The 24,783-nt window shown below is 49.6% G+C and overlaps 1 protein-coding gene across 13 annotated transcripts in view; it reads right to left on the bottom strand.

The window, feature by feature from the left end:
* Window positions 1–9,478: 9,478 nt before the first annotated feature.
* Window positions 9,479–24,783, bottom strand: part of IKZF1 (IKAROS family zinc finger 1) — a 99,762-nt gene continuing 84,457 nt past the window's right edge. For 8 of the 13 annotated variants that reach the window (XM_070369899.1, XM_070369897.1, XM_070369901.1 and 5 more), the window contains 2 exons: window positions 22,033–22,167; window positions 9,479–13,980 (listed from right to left, as the gene is read on the bottom strand). In XM_070369899.1, coding sequence (XP_070226000.1) covers window positions 13,271–13,980; window positions 22,033–22,167 — 845 coding nt within the window. In that variant the 3' untranslated portion in view covers window positions 9,479–13,270. The remainder of the gene's footprint in view (window positions 13,981–22,032; window positions 22,168–24,783) is intronic. The other 5 variants (XM_070369900.1, XM_070369903.1, XM_005909959.3 and 2 more) reach the window with 2 other exon arrangements.

Raw genomic sequence — 24,783 nt, 5'->3', positions numbered from 1 at the left:
AATCCCACCCTCCCAGGCTTCTCAGCAGTTCCTGCAGGTCACCGCTGCCTGGAGGGGACTGGAGGTCAAGGGAGCAGCGGGCCTGGGGCACAGACCCAGGGGAAGTGCGGTGAAAGTCTGGGAGGTGCGGGGAGCATCAGGGAAGAGCAGTCCCACCCCAGAGACACCTTGAAAGGCTAGTGAATCTGCTTTATTGAAGGCACATGGCCTCGGGCAAATGCTATCTCCCTGCTGGCAGAGTGGAAGCCTCGGTCCTCAAGTGGAAGTGAAAGTTGCTCCGTAATTTGAATATCGAGGGCAGCCTCCAGGATTCAGTAGCCCAGGCAGGCTTCCTCAGGAACAAGCTGGGAACCCACGGTTGTTTTCGGAGGGGGGAGGAAGGGCGTTTGTGGGGCATTGACGCTGACAGGCCCTGCGGGACTCCAGGGCAGGGAGGCCGTTTTGTCCCCCGTCCCTTGCAGGCAGAACTCTGGCCCCACCACCTTCTCTGAGTTCCAAAGGGCAGGACAGCAGCTCCACAAAGGAGATGTAGCCATGAAACCACCTGAGGCAGAGGCGCAGCCACATTAGAAGAGGCGCCACCTAGGGCCCTGCACACACCTTCAGCTTCTCGGCAATCCCACCCTTTTGAAACTGCAGAATAAAAAGGACTACAAGACAGTCACACCCTCTGGCCTGACTATGCAACTTTCCCCTACTCACCAGGGAGGGGGCACAGTTCTTGAGGCACAGGCCTGCTGCGTTCCCCCTTTGCCTGGCAAAGTAATGAAGGCCCTCTATCTTTCTCCTCCATGACTCCATGGTGCAGAGAGAGCCGAGATCCTGGCAACAGTGCTGCCCTGCTCCAGCTCAGCAGAGCTGCCCCACGATGCACAAGGCGAAGCTCTCCTATCTGCTCTGTCCAGTGTGGCAGCCACAGCCCCACGCAGCTCATGGCGCTCTTAGAATGAGGCTGCTGTGTCGGGCAGGCTGAATTTTCTCATTTATTTAGTTTTGATGACTTTAAGTTTAGATCACTCGCTGTTCAGTTCAATTCAGTTCAGTTGCTCAGTCATGTCCGACTCTGCGACCCCATGGACTGCAGCACGCCAGGCCTCCCTATCACCAACTCCTGGAGTTTACCCAAACCCATGTCCATTGAGTCGGTGATGCCATCCAACCATCTTATCCTCTGTCGTCCCCTTCTCCTCCTGCCCTACAATCTTTCCCAGGATCAGGGTCTTTTCCAATGAGTCAGTTCTTCACATCAGGTGGCCAAAGTATTGGAGTTTCAGCTTCAGCATCAATCCTTCCAAAGAAATCCCAGGACCGATCTCCTTTAGAATGGACTGGTTGGATCTCCTTGCAGTCCAAGGGACTCTCAAGAGTCTTCTCCAACACCACAGTTCAAAAGCATCAATTCTTCGGCGCTCAGCCTTCTTCATAGTCCAACACTCACATCCATACATGACTACTGGAAAAGCCATAGCCTTGACTAGATGGACCTTTGTTGACAAGGCAACGTCTCTTCTTTTTAATATGCTATCTAGGTTGGTCATAACCTTCCTTCCAAGGAGTAAGCGTCTTTTAATTTTACGGCTGAAATCACCATCTGCAGTGATTTTGGACCCCCCAAAAATAAAGTCTCTGTTTCCACTGTTTCCCTCTATTTGCCATGAAGTGATGGGACCGGATGCCATGATCTTAGTTTTCTGAATGTTGTGGCTAGTGGCCTTTGTGTGGATCAGCATCACTCTTTGCAGAAGTCCTATTTGCGGATGAAAACAAATGCTCTGTCCTGGAATTTCCTTCCAAGGAGCAAGCGTCTTTTAATTTCATGGCTGCAGTCACCATCTGCAGTGACTTTGGAGCCCAGAAACATAAAGTCTGTTAATGGCATGGCTGTCCCCAAACGTGTTTCCAGGTTCAGGCCTCTGGTGGGCTGGTGCTCACCATCCCTCTGGCCCAAATTTCCCTGGGCCAACCTTCTTCACCCAAATACCTCCTTCTGCCTTTCCACTCAAGTCTGTCCTTCCTGGTTTTCTGTCTGTGGGATCTGTTTCTGATGGAAGGGGCTGATGTGTGCAACAGTGAGTGGGTTCGTCTGTCTCTTCTTGTGGTTCTAGGGCATGTTTGGGTGCTCCATTGTTAGGCACATGCACGTTAAGAATTGCTATGTTCTCCCAGAGAACGGACCCCTTTGACATCAGGTGAAGTCCCTCTATCCTGGATAACCTCCCTGGCTCTGAAGTCTGCTGTGTCTAAACTTACAACAACTCCTGCTTTCTCCTGACTGGTATTAGCAAAGGGTGTCCTTCTTCATCTCTTCAATCTATGCATGCTCAGTTGTTGAGTGGCATCCAACTCTTTGCAACCCTATGGACTTTAGCCTGCCAGGCTCCTCTGTCCGTGGAATTGTCCAGGCAAGAATACTGGAGTGGGTTGCCATTTCCTTCTCCAGGAAATCTTCCTGACCCAGGGATCAAACCTACATTTCCTGTGTCTCCTGCATTGCAGGCAGAATCTGTACAGCCTGAGCTACCAGGGAAGCCCCACATGTCTTACATTTAAAGTGACTTCTTCATGGATGATGTGTAGTTGGGTCTTGTCTGTAGATCCACTCTGACAGTGTCTATGTTTCCAGTGGTGCATTTAGACCAATGATGTTTAAAATGAAGACTGATACAGCTGGATTGGAAGCCACCACACTCGTTACTACTTTCTCTTCTTACCCCCTTTTGTTTGCTTGTTTTCACTGTCTTCCACTTGTCTTGACTTCTCTAGTTTTAATTGTTTTGTAAACAGGTTCCTGTCTCCTCTCTCTCTGCCTCTGGCTCAGACTAGCTGTGTCCGGTGGAGCCTTGCTACCAGTCTCTACCCTCCTCCTCCCCATCAGCTGTGTCCCCCAGGACTGCCCAGCCTATCCCCTGGATGCGGCGCCCTGCCAGGGCCTGACCGCCAGGACCCACAGGAGAGGGCCCTCCTGGAGACCTCGGGAGCCTGAGGCCTGTGTCCCATTGCCTCCTGTCTTTCTCTGGGGAGACGATGCTGGCCCTGAAGCATGTGGAAAGATGGGGGGGGTGGGATTCAGGAGGAAGAGCCCTGGGCTGGGGGGGTCCAGGCCATCATCTCGGTGGGATAAGACTTCACAGACCCCAAGGAGCAGGGGACAAGTGTCCATCCCATATGCCATGTGCCCTCTGGGGCCTGACCCCGAGCTTGGAATGGAAGTTTGGGGATGCTGAGGCAAGACCTCTGCCTCATAGTCCAGTGGAGGAGGCAGCCACTTAACGGAGCACCATGTGAGGCCTGAGACAGACTTAGACAGCTAGGAAGCCTGGAGATCTGGCCTTGAGACAGCTCCAAAGATTAGTTAAGAACAAAGGTTCAGCCTTGTTACATGCCTAGCTCAGCAGCTGGCATGGCTTGGGGAGCATTCCAGGGCCTGTGGGCTCATCATGGTGTCAGGCTGCCCAAGGTCAGGAGGAGCCTGGAGCGATGCAGAGAATCAGGTCCTGATCAGACTAGATGACATCGGCAAGGACCCCAAACTAGGACCCCTGACTCCAAGGCTCCTGGGGTTGGCACAGACCCTCAAGCACATGGTTGTTGTTCAGCCACTAAGTCGAGTCTGACTCTTCTGTGACCCCATGGACTGTAGCCCGCCAGGCTCCTCTGTCCATGGGATTCTCCAGGCAAGAATACTGGGGTGGGTTGCCATGCCCTCCTCCAGGGGATCTTCCCAACCCAGGGATCAAACCTGCAGCTCCTATACTGCAGGTGGTTTCTTTACCACTGAGCCACCAGGGGAGCCTCTCAAGAATATACTGTACCTATTTTATTTTTGAACAGTAACACATATGATTGTTTTCCTGTAGGATGGTATAAAGGCAGCTTCAAAGAATCATGATGCTTTAAGGAGTGGGATCTGGGTGTGAGCAGGGAAGCCAAACGGGTTTTGTGAAGGGTAGTGCCCAGGAGGGAGGAGGGCCCTGAAAGGGGAATCAAACCAAGGGCCCGAGACCACACGCCCTCCTCACGGTGGGGCCTCGGCCCGCCCTTGCCCACAGGAAGCAGGAGGGAGGAAGCTGACGGGGACACAGCGGCAGGTGCGGGGAGCAGAGGCAAGGTGCCCAGAGGCCTGGAGTCCCGCTGTGGCGTCCCTCCGAGAGGGAGCAAGGCTTTGAGTGGGGCAGGCACTGCTGCGCTGCCTTCGGGGCCAGAGACCCTGGGAGTGTGCACGGGAGGCCCTGGATCAGGCAGAGCAGAGGGAGGGAGGCCGGAATCATGCAGGGAGAAAGAAAGTATCTTTGGGCAATTCACACACTCAACGTCACATCTAGTTGGTTTGACAAAACATGGGAAAGAAGAAGTGAAATTTGTCAACTGCACCGAGATCCAGGCAGTTCACTTCAGGGGACAGCTTTGGTACCAAATTATCCTTGTTATGCAAATCTCCTCCCCAAGCGGCCAGCCTCCAGTTGTGCCTGGGGACTGCGGGGGCCGCATCTGCTTCCCCGTAGCCACAGCCCACCTGCTGGGCCGGCGCAGCACCCCGCTGCCAGGGAGGGGGCGCGGGCGGCCTATGCTGGGGGAGCAGGGTGGGGGGTGCCCGGAGGAGACATCACACAGGGATCATGCCTTGTTCCTGTCCTTGGCTTTGCCAAAAAGCGGAAAAAGCGAGGGGACTTCACACTGAGGTTTTCACCTTCCTCCTTAGGAAAATACAGCCCAGAACTTGGCATGTTTTGAAGCATCTGGTCCCAGCTGAGGCCTGAGGTCCGGGCTGCACCAAGTTCCCCATTTCCTTCCTGCCAGCATCAGCCTCGGGGGTCCCCAGCCCATCCCCGCCTCCTGCATCTCCCTCCCCGGGCCCCCCGCCAACTGCCACGGCCAGGGTCCGGGTGCTCAGCTGGCAGCTTCTTCACAGCCTGCTCCTGGTCTCAGCTGCTTTACTGGGCCTGCTTTTCGGCCTCTCCTTCGTGGAGGGAGTTTGGGCGCCGGGCTCCACGGGCTTCCCTCCTGTCTGGGACCATGGCCCTCTTCTCCGTGGGAACAGAGCTCTGCCGCCCTCCAAGCTCGCTCTGCCCTCGGGCACCTCCTGGGTCCATCCTGATTTCTCGCTCTTGACCACCTGACGCTCAAACTGTGACCTGTCTTCACAGCTGACCCATTCTCGTCACCCAGTGCCTCCCCAGCTTCCCCGCTCAATCCCTCTGCCCAGCCCACGCTGCCCCTGCCCCTCACTAACCGCTCACACAGGACCTGAGATCTGGGGTCAGCACCTCACAAGTGCTCCGCACACAGTCATCTCAGTCATCTTCAGTAGACAATTACACCCGTCCATGTTTACTGACCCGCATCTCAGTCTGCCGGTTGCTGTCACAAAACTCCAGATACCAGGTGGCTTGTGAACAACAGAAGTTCATTTCCTGCAGTTCCGGAAGCTGGAAGTCTTGAAGTCAGGGCCAGGTGAGGGCCTCTCCCGGTGGTGGATTTCTCACTGTCCTCACAGGAGACAAGGGCTGAGGGAGCTCCTGGAAGCCTCTTTATTAGGACACCAATCCCAGCAGGTGGCGCTAGTGGCAAAGAACCCGCCTGCCAACACAGGAGACCTGAGATGTGGGTTCCATCCCCGGATTGGGAAGATGCCCTGGAGGAGGGCGTGGGAACATATTCCAGTATTCTTGCCTGGAGAATCCCATGGACAGAGGAGCCTGGCGGGCTACAGTCCATGGGGTTTTAAAGAGTCGGACATGACTGAAGTGACTTAGTACGAAGCAATCCCACAATGAGGACTCCATCCTGATGACTCAGTCACCTGCCAAACGTCCAACTCCAAGTACCTTTGGGAGGCAGGATTTCCACATATGATTTCTGTGGAGACACAAACATGCAGACCGTAGCAAGCACCTACTATGTGCCAAGTAACTCTTCTTGACACTGAAGATATGGCAGGAAAAAAAAAAAAACCCTGCTCCTGGAGACCACACCCCAGTGAGAGAGAGTCAAGTCCTCTGCAGCCCCACTGCTGGAAGGTTATGCCTTTCCCCCCTTGCCAGGCCTCCTGCCGGCTCCTCTCGTCACTCGCCTGCTTCTCATTATGCCACTCTCTTCTCTGCCTCCGGTGGCTCCCCTGCACCTGCTTCTCTCCTCTTCACACTCCTCTGGCTGCAGGAACTGAGCTTGCTTTCTCTTGCTTTCCTGGGCTCTGCTGCCTGCAGGATGAGGGTTCTGCTCCCCCTCCCCTTTCCTGCAGGGCGTGGGCTCAGCCCCCTCAGGTGGTGCCTGAGTTTAAATCCTACCTGCATCCGGCGGGGCAAGTCTGCCTGGAGTCAGCAAGCCCACTGTGGTCAGGCACTGAAGCTGGTTCCTCTAATCTAGGTTTCACAGGTAGCACAGCTAGTATTTTGGTTTTCCACTCTCTGACTCTCTTGTCATGGCAAACCCACTCCAGTATTCTTGCCTGGAGAATCCCATGGACAGAGGAGCCTGGCAGGCTGCAGTCCATAAGATCGCAGAGTCAGACATGACTGAAGTGACTTAGCACACATGCAGAGTTGTTTTAAATTTAAGAGGGGAAGAGAGAGACATTATTAATTTTGAATAATTATTTATTTCGTTAATAATCAACTATTAAGTTTCTTCCTCTGTCAAAAAAGAGAGGGAGGTGGCAGGGCTGGAGGAGAGGGTTAAGGTTGTATCTGCCTTGATGCGGACCAGGTGAGTGGGGTCAGCTTATCTGGACTTGAGGAACTGGTCCCATATTAGGCAGGTAGACTCCACCCAGACCTCCTGCTCCAGAAAGGCCAGGAGTGGGTCTCTGGAAACTCCATTTATGAGAACCAGCCAGGTGATTCTGAGCTGCATTTGAGAACCAGGGTCATGGGGGATTTCTAGATGCCCCAGGGCCTGGGGAAGGTGGTGTGGGTGAGGAAATCTGGAGGTGGTCTTGAGCTGGGAGCTGGGAATTTGGGTTAATGCTGGAAGAGGCCAATGGGAGGACGGGAGCCTGGCCATGAGGCAGAAGTGCTATTCTAGGAGCCGAGTGGCTCCATTTCCCCCTCGTCAGAGGTCACAAGGGCCAGGCTCTTGGGGAATGCAGAAAAGATCCAGGCTGTGTCGGCAGCACCTGAGCTCCAGCCCTGCCTGGCAGCTGTGCTGGGCTGCTCTCTGGGTTCCAGTGCAGAGAAAGACCAGTGGGGTTCAGAGTGATGCCTGGGCTTCTGAGCAACAGGGGACCCCTGCCTTGGTGGTCTGAGCACTTCTTCCAAGTCTTGTACTGATTGCCTAGCTCCTAGATGGCTGTTTCGAGCCCTGCTCAGGATTTGGAGTTGAGAGGCTGGCCATATGAAAAAAATGAGACTTTTGGCAACAGCTGAGCAATCCTATTCCTTAGAGTGCACGTACTTTTAGGGAAAATGCAGAACTTCACCAAGGAGTCACAAAACCTCCAAGATGTTTTATTTTGATAGAAAATATGACCAATTAATTGGAAATGTGATCAGAAATCGTTGGCACCTGAGCCCCCAATTCTGATGTTTAGCTCCTCAGATTTCACACTAATATATAAAACACAGCATGTTTTGTAAATTTACAGCACTCATCAGGAATAAAATTGGATGAGCAGCTGTCTTAAGGGAGGATAAAAAACTGCACTCAGGAAACTGCCAGAGCTGCCCCAGGGGGAACAGCAGAGGGGGGAGCTGTCCAGAACATGCCAGGCTGTTCCAGGTGTGCAGGGAACAGTGTCTGTCTGACAACTGCAGCCACACCTCGCTTCCTTCACTCAGCATCTTCCAGGCCCTCTGTGCAGGCAACCAGGCTCTTTAAATCTTGGTGCATCTACCTGGAAGCAGTTGCAGTCGTCCTGGGGCTGACCAGGCAGACTGTTCCTGACTCTTGCCCCTCCCAGGCGTGAATGTGAGCTGTTCTGCTCCTCACCATCACCTCTGCTCATTACCATGAAGGAAACACCCTCCAGGGCTGACTTCCCAGAGTGGGGCTCACCAGGTTGGGCACATGGGGTGGGTGCACCCCTGACTCACTGAGGGCTTGCAAGGGGACCAGAGGAAGCTTAATGGCTTACAGCACCAAAAAGATGCTGAGGATAATCATTCTTAGCATGACTTCAATAATATAAAAGGTAGTGAAAACCAAGAAACGAAGTCTATCATCCTGTGGAATGCTCTTAAAGTGAGGGTTTTGAACTTCACCCTCACTTGTTACCACGTCCTGGGTTCCAGGATGGATTGCTGCTCAACCCCTTCCCAAGCTCAGTTGATGAGCTTGAGAGATGAGGGCAGGCCACTGCCCTCCTCAGATCTCTTCTAGTTGAGTGTTGGTCGTTCAGTTCAGTTTGCAACCCCCCACCAGGCTCCTCTGTCTGTGGAATTCTCCAGGAAAGAATACTGGATTGAGTTGCCATTTCCTTCTCCAAGGGATCTTCCCAACCCAGGGATTGAACCCAGGTCTCCTGTGTTGCAGGCAGATTCTTTACCATCTGAGTCACCAAAGAAGCCCGCTTCTAGACACACTCATTAGCCTTGGTAAGGTACACACAAACACATTCCTCACTCTCACAAACAGACCCAGTCCCCCACCACCACCGCTTTGGAGTCACTTTTCTGCCTTAAATTGAGCCTAGGTCATTTCTGAGTTAATGCAGACACCCTTTATTTCTTGAATCCGTGACCACTGAGAAATAACAGGACGTAACTGTGAAACAGTGGATCTGGCAATGGTTGTGTCATTACCTCTCTCTAAGCCATGCGTTCATTCAGTGCAGTAACTTAAGGGTGCCGAAAACTTCTTTGAAGGATGCTGCCCCAGCCACTGACACTTACAAAAAGCCCCCGATGCCAAAGCCTCATGTGAAACTGAACAGTCTGCGGATTTCATTCAAGTTTCACCCCATTTGGATCAAATGTTGAACTGTGTAAACTTGATCACTTCATCTTATTTACTAGATTTGAGCCCACACCGTGTCTGGCTGGTTCTCCCAAAGGGCCAGAGGGTTTTAACCACCGAGCGTCTCGAGCAGTGCGCGTCTGTGACAGACAGAGTTGAGACCTCCCAGCCCTGCGCGCCCTGCCCTAAACATGCAGCTCAGCAGGGAGACTGCCCTCAGGGTGGCCACTGCGGTCAGCCCTCGCCTCTATGCTCCCCCCCTGCCGCCCATCGCTGCACATGGCATTAAGCACTGCTCTAAGAAGAGCTGGGGAACATGTGTTATATTGCCCACGACCTCCACTCACCCTCCAACCCACAAGTACTCCAAGCCCAGCACAGCTTGAACAGGAGGTGCTCAGCCTGCCGAAGTGAACTGATGAACCAGCAGCAACGGCGAATGCATATGATCACAGATGATCCCACCTTGTCTTGTACCCGCCCCCAAGCCCATCTTCCTCCTCCAACTAGGAGGGAGTCTGTAGCAGGTGGCAGGTCTACACGGTGATTCTCTCAAGACCAGAGTGGGCTTCACAGCATGAGGCAGACAGAGTATTCACTGCATTTATTAGTTCTATCACCACAGAGTAAGCATTTGAAAATGTGTACAAAAGGATACTCTATTCCTCCAAGGCCACGCCCCTGTTCACAGCAAAACAGAAATAATTTAACATCATCATAGAGGCAGATTGGAAATACAACTGCATTTTCTCATTTACAGTCCTGTACAAGTATCTGCCAGAATGGCAGCTGCACACATAAAGATGTATTAGATAGATACACATAAACTGAACCCTGGACAGTCACCACACACAACATTGTAAAAAAGTGTATTAGAAAGTATTGGAAACAAGATTGCATATTCATTTCTGGTCACACTTGTTCACAGTGAATGCTATGGCACTAACAGCATATGTGCTTTTTTTCCCCTTTAATTTCTGATGTCTGTATATCTTAAATAAGTCTAATTTTGGTTTCTTTTAAAGTAAAACAAACAAAAAAAAACACTCAATTGAAGGAGAGAGATCTGGATTGCGAGTAGCGCTGCCCCTTCATTATTGCTGGAACATAAGTGCACGAGAGAAATAGATTTACTTCACGACTGGTCTACAGCAGTCCATGGCATCTTGCTTTTTGTTTTGGCAAGAAGATGATGCTAAGAAAGTCCCACTGAAAACAAAACAAAACAAGAAAAGGCACAAAAATAGAAAAAAAAAAAAAAAAAAAAAAAAAAAGAACTCACATTGCATTGAGAGATAGCTGTCTTTCTTGACGAAGAGTCTGAGATCTCATTTTTGGTTGATTCTGAACTGGAAGTGAAACGTGCTGGTATCTGAAATGCTAGGTGCTGGGACACGCCCTTGGGTGACACAGCGATAGTAACATGATTCTTTGTAATGTCTTTTCTGCAAGGACAAGCCCACACTCTAAGATACGTGATGCAGGAAGACCGGGGTGAGGAATAGGGTCCAGGTGTTCTGAGTGGAGGGGAGCTGGGTGACCAGGATGGGCCAGAATGCCAAGCAGGGACTTCTCTTGATCAACAGAATCCACCTGCTCCTGGTGCCCCTCCTTTGGTTGATATTTATTTTCAACAACGAGAGTGCATGAAGCCTAGTGCCTCCACAGTTGTCCCCGAGACACACACTCACATCATCAGTAGCCGAACAAACCACAGAGTGAAACAGGGTAAGGTCATGCAAAATGCTACTTTTACCAGCTAGAAGGAAAACGTCAACAGCTTTGGGTACAGAACATGGCCACCTTTCAAGCATAATTTCATTACTTGTTGGCATTAATGAAACCTTACTTTAAATACAATAGTTTCAGAGAAAAATGGTATTACATTAGAAAACCACAACAAAAGGTGTGTAAATAAGGTTATATTGGCTACCAAAGGCGGAGAGAGGGAGGGGAAAGTCCTGGGGAAAACAACTCCTCAGCCACTATCTACAGTGGTGGGTTGAGGTCCATCTGAAGCCACAGGGGAAAAGATAGCTCTGTCCAGCCAATGGGCCCCGTGGAACAGATGCGGCAGGTGAAACTGGACTGCAAAGTGGACGTACGAGCAGTCTCTCACCCTGAATATGCATGCAGGGGGATAAGGTGGATCTGTCTTACAACTTCATGTTGAACGAATGCTGTCCACAGCCCAGAGTCCCCCTCTGCCCCTCACCCAGTGCCTCAGTGTGTCACTGACCAAGTTACTACAAGTTTGCCTATTTCCAGGTTCAAAACGTCACACAGTTCCGTAAGCAAAGAATCCCATGACTCAAGGATGCTAGGTTGCCACCCTTTCCACAATATTCAAGTGCACTTGGGAAGGTGCACTTCTGAAGACTGAAGGTGCACTTCTGAAGACTGAAGGTGGGGGACAGTTCACTGAGAGAATTTAAATGAATCCAAAGGAACAGGAGTCACGCTTGAGACTGCTGACTGGGGACATTCGTGGCAGGGCTTTCATCTCTGGAAGGCTTCCAGACCCTTGATTGGCTTACAATTCCATTAGAGCAGTGGTTCTCCACTAGGGACACCTTTTTATTCCCAGGGACATTTCTGGTTGTCAACTGGGGGGTCTACTGGCATTTGTTGGGTAAGGGACCAGTGAAGTGGTAGTCACTCAGTCATGTCCAACTCTTTGTGACCACATGGACTGTAGCCCACCAGGCTCCTCTGTCCATGGGATTCTCTAGGCAAGAATACTGGAGTGGGTTGCCATTCCCTCCTCCATGGGATCTTCCCAACCCAGGGGTTGACCTCATGCTGTTAAACAGCCTAGGATGCCTGGGGAAATTCCCTGCAACCCAGTATCCAGCCCCAAATGTCAAGAGTGTTGAGCTCAGGATCTCTGGAGTTGGCTGAAATGCAGAGATGCTTGTGCACAATTTTTGCTGTTTCCTTATGTTCCTTGCACATTTTTGGTGATGAAAAATACTGGAAACTCTATGCCCTTCCTGCCAGGTGGTTGAGATGAATGTTCTTAACGATAGCATGCACCTATCCTATTGCTTTCCAGGTTAGGATTGGAACCCGTGGACGTCTCTGTGGGCCTTTGAGGGCATGAGCAGTCTTCACCTCCAGGGCCACCTCCCTCTGTCCAGCTGGACCTTGAGTCCTGGACACGCCCCCAGTCAGACAGGTGCACCCCGCCTAGGTGGACACAAGGATGCAGCTCTGCCCTTGGGGGAAAAGCGTGTCAGATGGTTTGAAAGTGTGATTTCAAATAAACAGGTGCTGTGTGTGAGCAGCAGCCTCTGGACTTCACCTGCCAAATTTCCCTGACCTGAAAATGGTCATTCTGAATCCTTTAATGGATATTAAAATGAGAATACTATACACAGAAGGCAGGGAGAGAAATATACCCACAATAAGAACCCCTGGTTGGAGCTACAACACAACATTAAATGAAGTTTAGGACAGACTTTCTGCAGGAAAATAGGCTTCTGGTCACAGGCGGAACCGGGCAGGAAGGAGAACAGAACCAGACATGAGTGTGGAATTTAGAATACAGGTTTGGTTTCTGAGGGATTTTATCATCTGAACATTTCAAAAAGAATGAACGTCTAAATTTCAGGGCTGGTGTTAACAATGTAGTGACAGACTCTGGGGGCCCTTAGGAGATGAGAGAGCAGAGAACAGTGGGCCCAGGTGCCCCACGGAAATAGAGTTCATTCCATGGGACAACAGGCCTCTGGAGGCTTCTGGGCTGGGCAACGTCATGACAAGGTTTGGAAAGGGAGAATGAATCCGAAAGGCTCTGCAAGCCCTCCCCTCCCTCGGCCCAATAGTTACTTTTCCCGGCAGTGTGCAGAATTTGACTTAGAACAATTTTCTTCCTTTGGAACCTGTGGCCTGTCGGTGCCGGATGCACGCAGTTTCCGGCCCTGAGAGGAGGGCATTTCACCCCAGGGTCACGGTCACGGCCACAGTGCAGGGGCTGTGAGCAGGGCTCCTGGGACCCTGCAAACCCCATCTGGTGCGCCAAACCACGCTCAGCACGGAACCAGCTCATTCCTTTCCGGGCTTCCGCCTGTTTCTATACAATTCTCTCCGAACATGACCTATTACTTGGAGGCTGGCGATTTCTAGGAAGCAACAGGGGAGGGGATTTCAGCCTGCGGTCTACAGAATCGTCTAAGAAGAGAGCATTCCGGGGGCTCCAAATGGAACCCCGCATCTAACAAGAAAAACGTCCTGTTCTCAAAAGAAAATCAACCAACTCAGAACAAAACGAAGGACCACCTAGAGGACAAAGCACAGCGGTCCAGTCCAGCCCCGGCTGCCTGCCCAGGGGTGCGTGCAGGGCGCGGATGCTCTTCCCTCGGGCTCGCGCAGTCCATGTTTAGCTCATGTGGAAGCGGTGCTCCCCGCGCGTGATGTGGGACGAGAACTCGTAGCGGTCCTGGCTGTGGTAGCCGCACATGTTGCACTCGAAGGGGTCTCGGAAGCCGTGGCAGCCCATGTGGATGGTGTACATGACGTGGTCCAGGAAGAGCACGCGGCAGTGTTCGCACCTGTACACCTTGAGGGCTTCCCCGCTCGTGCCGATCACGCGCAGCGCGTCCGGGGGGCCCTCGGAGGCCGCGCGCAGCACGTCGTAGGCCGCGTGCTCCTCCTTGATGGACAGGCCGTTGCGCGCGTGGGGGTTGATGTGGTTGGTCAGGTAGATGAGGCCGCCCCGCTGCTCCTCCGTGTTGCTCTCGGTGTCCGTGGAGTCTTGGCAGCTGTTGCTCGGGGACGCCTCGCGCTCCGAGGATGCGGACTTGGCCTTTGAGAGCAGCAGCAGGTTCTCCACGGCGCCGTCCTGGGCTGAGTGGTTGGAGCGCGTGGGGCCCTCTCCGTGCGGCTTGTGGAGCTGGTACATGGGGCTGAGCACCGGGACCACATCGGAGCTGCCAGGGGGTGTCTGCACCAGGGGGCGCAGGGACTCAGCCCCCAGGTAGCTGATGGCGTTGTTGATGGCCTGGTCCATCACATGTGTCTGCATCATCTCGTTCTCCTTCTCGTAGCTGGCACTGCCGTCGTAGGGCAGTTCCGACAGGCACTTGTCCCCTGTGGGAAGCGGGTGACAGTCAGAGAGGCCCAGGTTACCTCTGTGCCCGGCAGCAACAGCTGACATTTACACCCGTGGGGGCAACGATCTCGGGCAGACACATAATGTGGACATCAGCAAAATGGGCAAAGCTGACACGTCTCTGCCTGCCCTGTACCTGGCATGGTGCCCTGCCTGGGGGTGGCATTTAAACCAATTTGTCTACACAAATCAATAAACAAACAGGTGAACCAAGGATGGTGTGCCAATTTAAACAGCACATATTCAAACACCAAACCAATACTTGTATTTACTCTGGGTGTTAATAAACATTTTGAGTGTGCTGAGTGTGCTAATCACTTCAGTTGTGTCCAAGTTTTTGCGACCCTATGGACTATAGACTGCCAGCCTCCTCTGTTCATGGGATTCTCCAGACGAGAATACTGGAGTGGGTTGCCGTGCCCTCCTCCAGGGGATCTTCCTGACCCAGAGATTGAACCCATTTCTCTTACGTCTCCTGACATTTCTCTTATGTCTCTTTACCACTAGCGCCACCTGGGAAGCTCTAAATATTTTTATATTTAATTTAAAATTAATATTGAAATGATATGTTTTCATATAGAGTTCTAAGTAATTCACAATGGCTGGTTAACATCACTAATTTATTTAATTCAAGCAATTATAAGATTATAACAATGTGTGATATATCATATATTTTAAGTTCATAACTATAATACTCTAGAATAAAGCTTAATCAAAAATACAGAAACTTTATATTCTTCATAGTGAAATGGTATCAGTCTTGTCAACAACAAAAATCTGGCTCTGACTTGCGTGAGAGTGAAAAGCACCAGCCTCCACATGTACCAGCCTCCACATGTACCAGCCTCCACATGTACCAGCCTCCACATCTTCCCTGGCCTCTTAATTCCATGCCTGCTTCTCAGTTCTTAGCAGCAAGGAGCCTGTGCTGCAGTTATTTGGTGGAAAGTTGGTAGAAAGTTGAGAGCAGACTGAGCAAGTTCCAGGGGTGACATTTACTTGTTCCTTCAAACAATTACTGAACAGGAATGATTTGCAAGAAATTACTGTCAATGACTTGTCAGCAAGTTTGGCCTCAAGAAGCCTAAGATCTAATATCATGGTTGGTAGGAGGCAGCGAGCTCGCTTCCCCTGGAAAGGGGAAAAATTTGAGAAAAGATTTGACTTCTTGTAATTAGCTTTTGAGTACAAGTTTTCAGAAAGAAATAAAATGAATATCCTTGAAGATAATACCTTCTTGATGTATAGGTTCTAAGCTCAGTAGGAAACCTTGGCTTCATTAGCAAATTCATAAGTGAACGGTCTGCCTCATTGTTAAGGTCTGTTGATCCACATTACTTTTGGTGGTGGTTAGTTAATAAGTCATGGGCAGAGGGGCATTCAGAGGCAGGTCTAAGCTGTTTACGTTTCAACCCTCACTCTCTTTCCTTCTCTCAATACACGTCCACCGAGTGTACACCCTGGACCAGACAGGAGGGACAGAATGGCCAACAAGTAACATCCTTCACAGCCCACAGGGGAGACAGATGTTAGTGCATGGTTATATAGGGCGCATTCCTGTCTGAGAAGTTCTGTGAAGGAAAAGGAAGGTTTGCTATGGGGACTTAATTCTGCTTTCTAGTATGATGAGGCATATTTCTGGATAGTTAATGTCACAGATAGTTTAAGGATTATTAATAAGTCTGGGAATTATGGAGTATACATCCTTCAGCTGCTAAGCACCAGCTGCAGACCGTGATATGTGTCCCACACAGGGAGAAGCAAGAAGAAACTAAGGGGAGAGGGAGCTAGGAGGCTGAGATGGACAAGTGAGTGGAGCCAGAGCCCTGAGCAGATGTACGGGAAGGGTAGACCCAGGGAAGACTATATCAAAAGAAGCTGGAAGGCTTTGAAGGAAGAAGGGCCCTTCTCCATCATATGTGTGCATGTATGCTAAGTTGCTTCAGTCGAGTCCAACTCTGTGCAACCTTATGGCCTTGGAGCCTGTCAGGTTCCTGTGTCCATGGGATTCTCCAGGCAAGAATACTGGAGTGGGTTGCCGAGCCCTCCTCTAGGGGATCTTCCCAAACCAGGGGTTGAATCTCTTATGTCTCCTGCACTGGCAGCTGGGTTCTTTACCACTCATGCCACCTGCACAGCCCTACTGGTGGAAGGCAGAAGTGAGGATGCCTCTGGCAGCCCAGGGGCCCAGGTTATGGCTGACGGTGGCTGGCGAGACCGATCATGGTGGAGACCCCCACACCTCCCACATTGAAACCTGACATCATGGCCTGCAGCCAGTTCCAGCAACAGAAGGGTAAACTGCTCCAGAGTTCCTAGACTTACTAACAATCCTTAACAAATCTGAGGCCACTGATAGCTATCCAGAAGTATGCCGCATCAGACTAGAAAGCATCCTTAGGTCCTGCTTCTTGCTTTGTTGGGAAGTGTATCATACAGTGGCCTGGCTCCCTTTCATCTCAATCTGCTGGTAGTCAGGAGTGGCACATGCCCTGACAATGGTACTACATGACCCTTACATGACACACAGATACTTGTCTGTAGCCAGCCACACCCTCTGCAGAACCGGGACATATTGGAATCTCTATGGAAGTTGGGTGGCAGTGATCATAGAGGTGGTGTTTCTCCCCATTAAGGTAATTGAACAGTAATACAGAAGCCATGTGATTCCCCCCCCCCCCCATTTTTGTATCGAGGTGATAAATGTCTGGTTACAGTAACCCCAGAGGATAATGAATCCCTTTAGCCTGGTCTATCACTTCTTTGAAGCCTGGCAGGGTGGGGAAGGGAGTGGGCTTCATGACAATTCTGATACATATAAAGTGCTTATAGCTCCACCCAAAATGGTGCTTTCCCAGTAATGATCCCGTTTCTCCCAGATTCATCATTCTGTGCTTTCCTGAGCAACTGTTCTTTAAAACTGGGTATCAACAATCAAAGGATGTAGGGGGAAGACCCATGTGGCATATTAAAACCACCCACAGAATTTCTCTTCCCTTAATACTCCACAGAGTGAGAAAATCCCACAACATTCACTTTGGCAGAATGCTAAAGAAAGGTACATAGTCTAAGGAAATACATATTTATAAAAATCAAGGAAAGAAAATTCTGGCATGAGATACATGGCTAAGCTTGACAGCTGATTTTACTTATAAAACCTTAACTATGAAGCAACAAAATCCTCAGCAGTTTCCCTAACATCCTCATATCCATAGAGAATCAATTCAAATAGCTGTCTTTTTTCACTTCTGATCAAAAAGCAGTTGAAGCCTCTCCTAATGAGACCAGGTGACACTGGATGAGTGAGCGCTGAGGCTGATTCACTAGGTGAGAGATGCGAGTTAAGTCCTTGATGCTGTGCACTGGGAGGAAACACCCCAAGGGCCAGAGCATCTGCTGGCAGCTAGAAATACTTCCCAACCAGGTACAGTGATAACTGGTTTGGAGCATTTAACCAAATCTCAGAATGAGGGAGAAAGGGCAGAGAGGAAGTCTTTTAACAAAGAAAAGACTGCACTTTGCCTTCTTTGAACTCCTCCAACCTCATCTCTGGCATTCCTTCAGCACTGAGAAAAGCTGAGCTCGCTCAGAAACAAACAAACAAATAAAAAAACCACATCTCAGATACAATGGGAAGAACAGAGCAAACATCAGTCAAGCTCTATCAGCCCAAGTCAAATAAGCAAGATGAAAAGAAAAGGTCACGGTTACTGTGAATATATTTTCTAGCAAGATAAGGGAAGAAAGGAAGTTAAACATAGAACAATAAGCCCATCCTCGGAAAAAGCCTAATTCAAAGAAGAGAAGAATGTCTCGTAACTGCTTTGTGAAATGAATTCAATTAAAAAGATACTGAAACATGGCGGGCTAGAACAACACAAGAAGATGAAAAAGGAGATTTCTAGATCTCAGGAAACAAAATGAGGTCCAAACAGTGTTATTTACAGATAATACAGGGATTAGAAATAGCAAGTAATAGAACATAAACTCCTGAAAATGGAATCACAAGATAGAAATAGTGAATAAATGTGAAAAGGGCAAAAAAAAAAAAAAACAAAAACCAACTTAGAGAAATGCTAACAGATATGGAAGACTGCTGCTAAGTCACTTCAGTCGTGTCCGACTCTGTGAGACCCCATAGATGGAAGCCCACCAGGCTCCCCCGTCCCTGGGATTTTCCAGGCAAGAACACTGGAGTGGGTTGCCATTTCCTTCTCCAATGAATGAAAGTGAAAAGTGAAAGTGCAGTCGCTCAGTCCTGTCCGACTCTTAGCAACCCCATGGACTGCAGCCCACCAGGCTCCCCTGTCCCTGGGATTCTCCAGGCAAGAGTACTGGACTGGGGTGTCATCACCTTCTCTGATATGGAAGATAAACTCTCCAATAAAAGGACGACCGGTATCTCTGAACAGAGATCATAACAGAGGGAACAAAATACATATTCATAAAAAAGAGAATTTCCAAGAAATGGAAAAGAAGGGAATCCCCAGATTAAAATGTCAGGAAATTTTTATTCAAAATGCAAAACACCAAGACACAACCTAGTTGTATTCAACTTTTAGGTTAAAGAAAAAACTCTTCAGGCACTCAGACAGAAAATGGAACTCTTGCCTTCAGTCATGATGGCAAAATCTAGAAAGTTCTAGACTGGGGGAACAAAGACAGTGACCAACCTCACTCATCACAATGTCCTTCAAGAAGAAAGGCAGCAGGCAGGCCTCCTCAAACACAGAAAAGTATATGGAAACAGAACTCCTGCAGGAGCTTCTTGAACACAGCTGCTTGCATGCAAAGTCCAATGAATTAAGAGATCACTCAAAATAAATACAAATGGTAGTAAGGGTCTTCCCCAGTGGCTCAATGGGGAAGAATCTGCCTGCAATACAGGAGACACAGGAGACGCAGGTTTGATTCCCAGGTTTGGGAAATCCCCTAGAGAAGGAAACAGCAACTCCCTCCAGTATTCTTGCCTGGAGAATCCCATGGACAGAGGAGCCTGGCAGGCTACAGTCCACGGGGTTGCAAAGAGTTGGACACGACTCAGTGACCAAGCATGATAGTAAGAGGGCTGGGTCTGAGCCTCTCTTGAATGAAAACTTGGAGCTCTTTCAACCCCACCAGTACTGGGCCAGCTTGTACAGTAACAGCTGGGTTCCTACACACTCTTTCTGAAATTATATAAGAATATAAACTCAGCTTCTAGAGGTAAAGAGAGGTCTTAGAGGTCCATTTCCTTTTTGAAACATGACAAGGGAGGAGTGGTTGATGAAAACCCCATCAAGTTGATGTGAGGGCAAGAGGCATTATTCTAGAAATAAACTGCCAAGCACCAAACTCTCGGGGAAACATCCAGCAGAGCGCACTGCTGGCTCAGAGCCCCTCTTTCCAATCTCCACTCTGGCACCCTCTACCTCGGTCCCCACCCAGCTTCTCCTATGTGGTCCACCTCTCCCCAGGGACTTCTTTTAACCTTAGTTTTGTTTGATCAGAGAGAGGGGTTCTGTTTTTTTATTTTTTATTCTTTTATATATATATTTTTTCAACACAAAAACTATCTAAATCTCAATACAACACCTAAACTGTGCTCTCACTGGAGGTAGCTCAGCAGAGTTTCACCGATGGTAATTTGGTCTGAAGTCTCCATCAGCCACAGGGGCTGAAACACCCATTCACAAAGCCCTTGGCACCCTGTGGCTCAGCTGGTAAAGACTCTGCCTGCAATGAGGAAGACTTGGGTTCGATCCCTGGGTTGGGAAGATCCCCCGGAGAAGGGAAAGGCTACCCACTCCAGTATTCTGGCCTGGAGAATTCCATGGACAATGCAGTCCATGGGGTCGCAAAGAGTCAGACATGACTGAGTGACTTTTTTTTGGCATCCTCCAGTTTTCTGATCTGAAGAAGGAAGTGGTACCCAGCTCCCCAGGGCCCATGACGGTCCAAGCATCCTCAGACACACTTGCTGCTCCATCTCCCCTGGTTACAGGGGCCCCATCCCCCCTCCACCACACACGGCCTCCTGGGAGGGGTGGGGGCCCTGCTCTCACTCCCACCTGCTGCCGCTTGAAATCCCACCCCCAGAAGTCAGTGCTCTGAGTCACCTCACCCCTTCTGCGCAGGAAGTGAGTGGCCTCCCCATTTCTCACAGTCTAAAGGCTCACACTCCTGTGGGCCACTCCCCACACTCTGTCTCCGGCTGGTTCTTTGAAAAGTGTTTTTTAACTGATTCCTTCCTCCCATCACCCCTCCTAACTCCAAACCTACAAAAAAACCTCTAAATGGAGCCTTTTCTTCAGCGTCGGAGAGAGGCTGGAACCCAAGAACCTGGCCTCCCCTTGGGTCCTGTCCCCTCCTGCAGGTCAGCACCCACCCCAGGCCTCACTAACTACTGACCCCATTCTAGTACCATCCTCTCTCCTAACACACATTCCCCAGGTTCCCACGGGGCATCATTCAGAAAGTCCTTCAAAACGGACAGATCAAACCCAGACTGTCGATTCCCAGAACCTGTCAATGGCACACGTGTCCCCGAGTCCCCATGACTTGCGGTTTCCATCAGCCGTGTGGCCCCCACCTTCCTCTTTCACCAGCCTCTGCCCCATATCTTCCTCTTTCCAGGCCACCAAGGCCCCACGTTCTCCCATTTCCAATCAATTTTTGGCACCAGAGGTCTCTATTTTCCAAGAGGTGACTCCAGTTAAAGACATGCCAGTGCTCTCTTCTGCCTGCTGGGTTAAGGCTGCATTTCTCACCTTGGCATTTGAAGGCCATTCACCTGTGACCAGAGCTGACTGGGGCTTTGCTACTCAGGGGATTCCCTGAGGGTCCGTGACTCACCCTGGAATCTGCTTCTCGAGCCTGTCCACATGTCCCCCTCAAGTCCCCAGCCAGCATCACCATTGCTCTGTATTTGTTCTGATCTGCCTAGAATCCTTCATTCTTCCACTGTGAAAAATATGTAGAAATCCTCTTCCTAGCTCAAGGTCACTGTCAACTTCACTGACCCTCCCCTCCCCCATCCTCTTTCCAGGTACCATCTTCACATTGAGGATTTTAAATGTTCTCACATCCTGGTGTTACTCTATGTTCATAAAACCCTGTGTGTGTGTGCTTAGCCACCCAGTTGGGTCTGACTCTTCGTGACCCCATGGACTGCAGCCCACCAGGCTCCTCTGTCCATGGGGATTCTCCAGGCAAGAATACTGGAGTGGGTTGCCATGCCCTCCTCCAGGGGATCTTCCCAACCCAGGGATCAAACCCAGGTATCCAGCACTGCAGGCATATTCTTTACTGTCTGAGTCACCAGAGAAGCCCATAACAGCCTGTGAGATATGTAAAGGATGGAACTTGGGCTGCAGAGGAGAGTCATTTCCAAGGTGAGCTCACACTCTCAGGCTGAGCCCCAGCCCAGCGCCCCTCTACCCTCCCACCTGCCCAGGTGTTACCCTAGTTACACTTCCAGTGTCAGGGCTGGATGACACGGCTGTGGGTATGCCCACCATCTACACTGGAGGAGAGGGTTACCCCACTCTGACAGTACTGAACAGATACCAAGCAGGGAAAACGGCAATCGAGGCCGTGCCTACTCCTTGCTGTGCAGCTCGCGGACCAGTTGCCCTGCAGTTCTGTCCTTTTAGACTTTGAAGTAGCCCTTGTGGGGAGTATTATGAACTTTGGACAAAGGAGCCATTGAGGCTCAGCAAGGCTGCTGAGGCTGGGGGTCTGAGCGCTGTGCCCTCTGCCCTGGGCTCACTGATTAGCCATCCCCAATAGACACAGAGCAGATCTCACCAGGTGCCCCAGACCTTGCAAAACCACCTCTAAGAACAGCCCCTGGGAGAAGATCTGGTATTATTTTTAAGAAGCCTATCGGAAAACCATTCCGAGAGACTTGAGAAATATTAAGTTTGCTAATTTTTGCTTTTTTTTTTTTTTAAACGGGATATGTTTCCTTTCTTTTTCCCTCAACTAATCACCGTCTAAAGCACCCACATGGTTGTTCTTTTAAGAGACAGGAAACATTTAACTCTTACCAACAAATTTCTGAGGCATAGAGCTCTTACGTTTGGCGACGTTACTTGCTAGTCTGTCCAGCACGAGGGAGCGATCTGATCCCATCTTGCACAGATCTTCTGCCATTTCACTGTGATTAGTTTCTTCTTTAATGACTAAAGTCAAAGACAGTTAGAGAGACCAGTTTAGAAACACTTATAGTCAAAGGATTCGGTCTCGTCATCCAGCGTTAAATCTGACATGTGTTAAGTGCCTACAAGAGCCAGGATCTTTGCGGAGATTATTTCTAATCTTCCCAGCAACCCTGCCAGCCACACAGAGGAGGATCAGAGCTGATGACACCTGCCTTATCCCCTAAGATCAGGGAACAAGCACCACCACTCTCCCCAGAAGCTGGACTGTGATTTTACAATTGTGTCCTGTTGACAAGTCCTCTTAACATTTCAAGTACTCCCCAGTACACTCACTCAGTCACTCCTGACAACAGCCCTCTTGAGAATGAAAGAATTCTCAGCTAGAAATGATCTAAGGGTCTGACTCTGTCACACTGAACAGAGATGTAGGAGAAACCTGGTCACAAGAATGCTGCAGCCAACCCTGGTGAGAGGGGGAAAGAACTCGGGAGTTCCTGGGCCCTGAACACAGCAACCCGGAAAGTCAACGAACAAGCGCTGTAGGAAGTCTAGAAATTGTGGAGATGAGAGGTGATCTAGGGAGTACTTCTAGCTGATTGTTGCTTTGCTACGTCATCCCTTTCTTTCCATAGTTGAAGATACAGCTATATATTCTGCATAGCCTCTCCGTGTACTAGTTTTTATGGTTGGAGTTTTGGAAATATCAATTTTTCACCTCCTTGAAATTTCTCCTAATACACAAGAAGCTAAAAATCTAAACTGATTTTCTTCCTAATGGCTAATCAATTCTTCCCAAACCAGTTCTGCAGAGTTCATTGAAATCCCACTCCTCTGTGTGCCTTCCTTTCTTAGATAGGACATGCTGATTGATCACAGGGTCTCTGGAAGGTTTATCCATTTCTATTATTGATTTAGGAGAAGGAAATGGCAACCCACTCCAGCGTTCTTGCCTGGAGAATCCCAGGGACAGGGGAGCCTGGTGGGCTACCATCTATGGGGTTGCACAGAGTCGGACACGACTGAAGTGACTTAGGATAGGATAGGATTATTGATTTATCTGTCTGTTCTTCAAAGAGGTCCAGCTGACAGCAATGTTTTAATATAACATTGGACATTACTTTTCTTCTTAAAAAATGCCAATTCCTCTTTTATTTTTCCACATACACTTTATATTATTCCAACAAGATTGACAAATTGACAAAATTTGACACCAATTTTGTGCTAAAAACATCCCATGACCCCAGAAGACACACGTGTAGCATCCAGGCCTTTCTCCCCCATGGCTCCCCTGTGTTTTCTGGCCCCATCACAGCTTGTGAGGCCAGAAGCAATTCTGAGCATTTCTAAGCATTTTTTTCTTAACCTTTTTTTTTTTTTTTGCAGTACCATGAAGCTTAATGAGATCTTAGTTCCCTACCCAGGGATTGAATCTGTGCTCCCTTCACTGGTAGTTCAGAGTCTTAACCACTGGACTGCCAGGAAAATCCCTATTTCTAAATTTTATGTTTTCATTGCTTCACAATCAATGCCACGTTGAAAAAATATATTTCAAATCAGTTATTACCACCGGTAAATGTGATTTTTTAGCCTTGGAAATGTGGGGTTTTTTATTAAATAGGTAAACATAATAGCCCACATCCTGATTTACAGGAGGGGTATGAATAAAACCCACAGAAGTCAATTGCACTGGTTGTGTTTCTGATCAAGCTAATATGCTTCCTGATGTGCTCATCCTCTTCTGCAAACACAGACTCTGTAGCCTGCCCAGAGTGCCTACAGCACCTTGAGCTGGGGTTCCGTTCTGCCAGACTATGGGCCTCCTGAGACCCTCAGAGCCACCACAGTGAGGGACCACAAGTCCAGAGCTCCCAGACCACTGATACATTTCTTTCTAAGCTTCTAACACAATCTGTGCACCTAAAGGCTCAAGAGAAACTTATGTTTTCTATAAAGACATTAGGAAATTATAGCAGATGACCAGAAAGCTTCTTCATAAATAAAATCATATTCAGAAAAATTAAGTCTTGGCCATGTTTCATAAACTAGGCTTTGTCTTTACCTAAGCCCAAAGAATGGCCTCAACCTAAGGTGGACTGGAGGGGTTCAAGCCTGTTTCAGGGCCCATGTGCATGCTTGTGAGGCCTGGTCCTAGGAGGTGTGGGAGGGATGCACATGAGAAATGCACAGAAAGTATAGATCAACCGGCCACAGCCCAGTGAGGCCCTCACCTACTGCCTGCCTGCGCCATGATGCAGCCTTGAAGGACCTTCTTCAAAGGGCTTTTATGGATCCTCCACCAGCATGAAGTTCACACGAGAAGCTTTCTCATCTCCTGAGAACAGGACTAAAAGCCACGTGTGGAATTCCAAACCATCTGACCCCCAAAGGGGATCAGTTCACATCTTAGGACTAAATGAATTCTGACCATAGGGTACTATGTAATATATATATCCCTGATGTAGAAGTGTGTTGACATGGACACAGGAGACTCCAGCTCCAGGGAGTCCCTAATGTGTGCATTCGGGTGAGGGCATGATGCAGATCTCTGCTGAGAGCCTTTGCATGAGATCAGACAGGCAGGAATTGCCTAACTCCCACCTAAGAGACAAGCCTAAGAGGCATTCGGAAACAGAGTCA

Source organism: Bos mutus, chromosome 4 (assembly GCF_027580195.1).
Source record: "Bos mutus isolate GX-2022 chromosome 4, NWIPB_WYAK_1.1, whole genome shotgun sequence".
NCBI classification, from domain to species: Eukaryota; Metazoa; Chordata; class Mammalia; order Artiodactyla; family Bovidae; genus Bos; species Bos mutus.
This window is presented reverse-complemented; position numbering and strand designations above follow the sequence as displayed.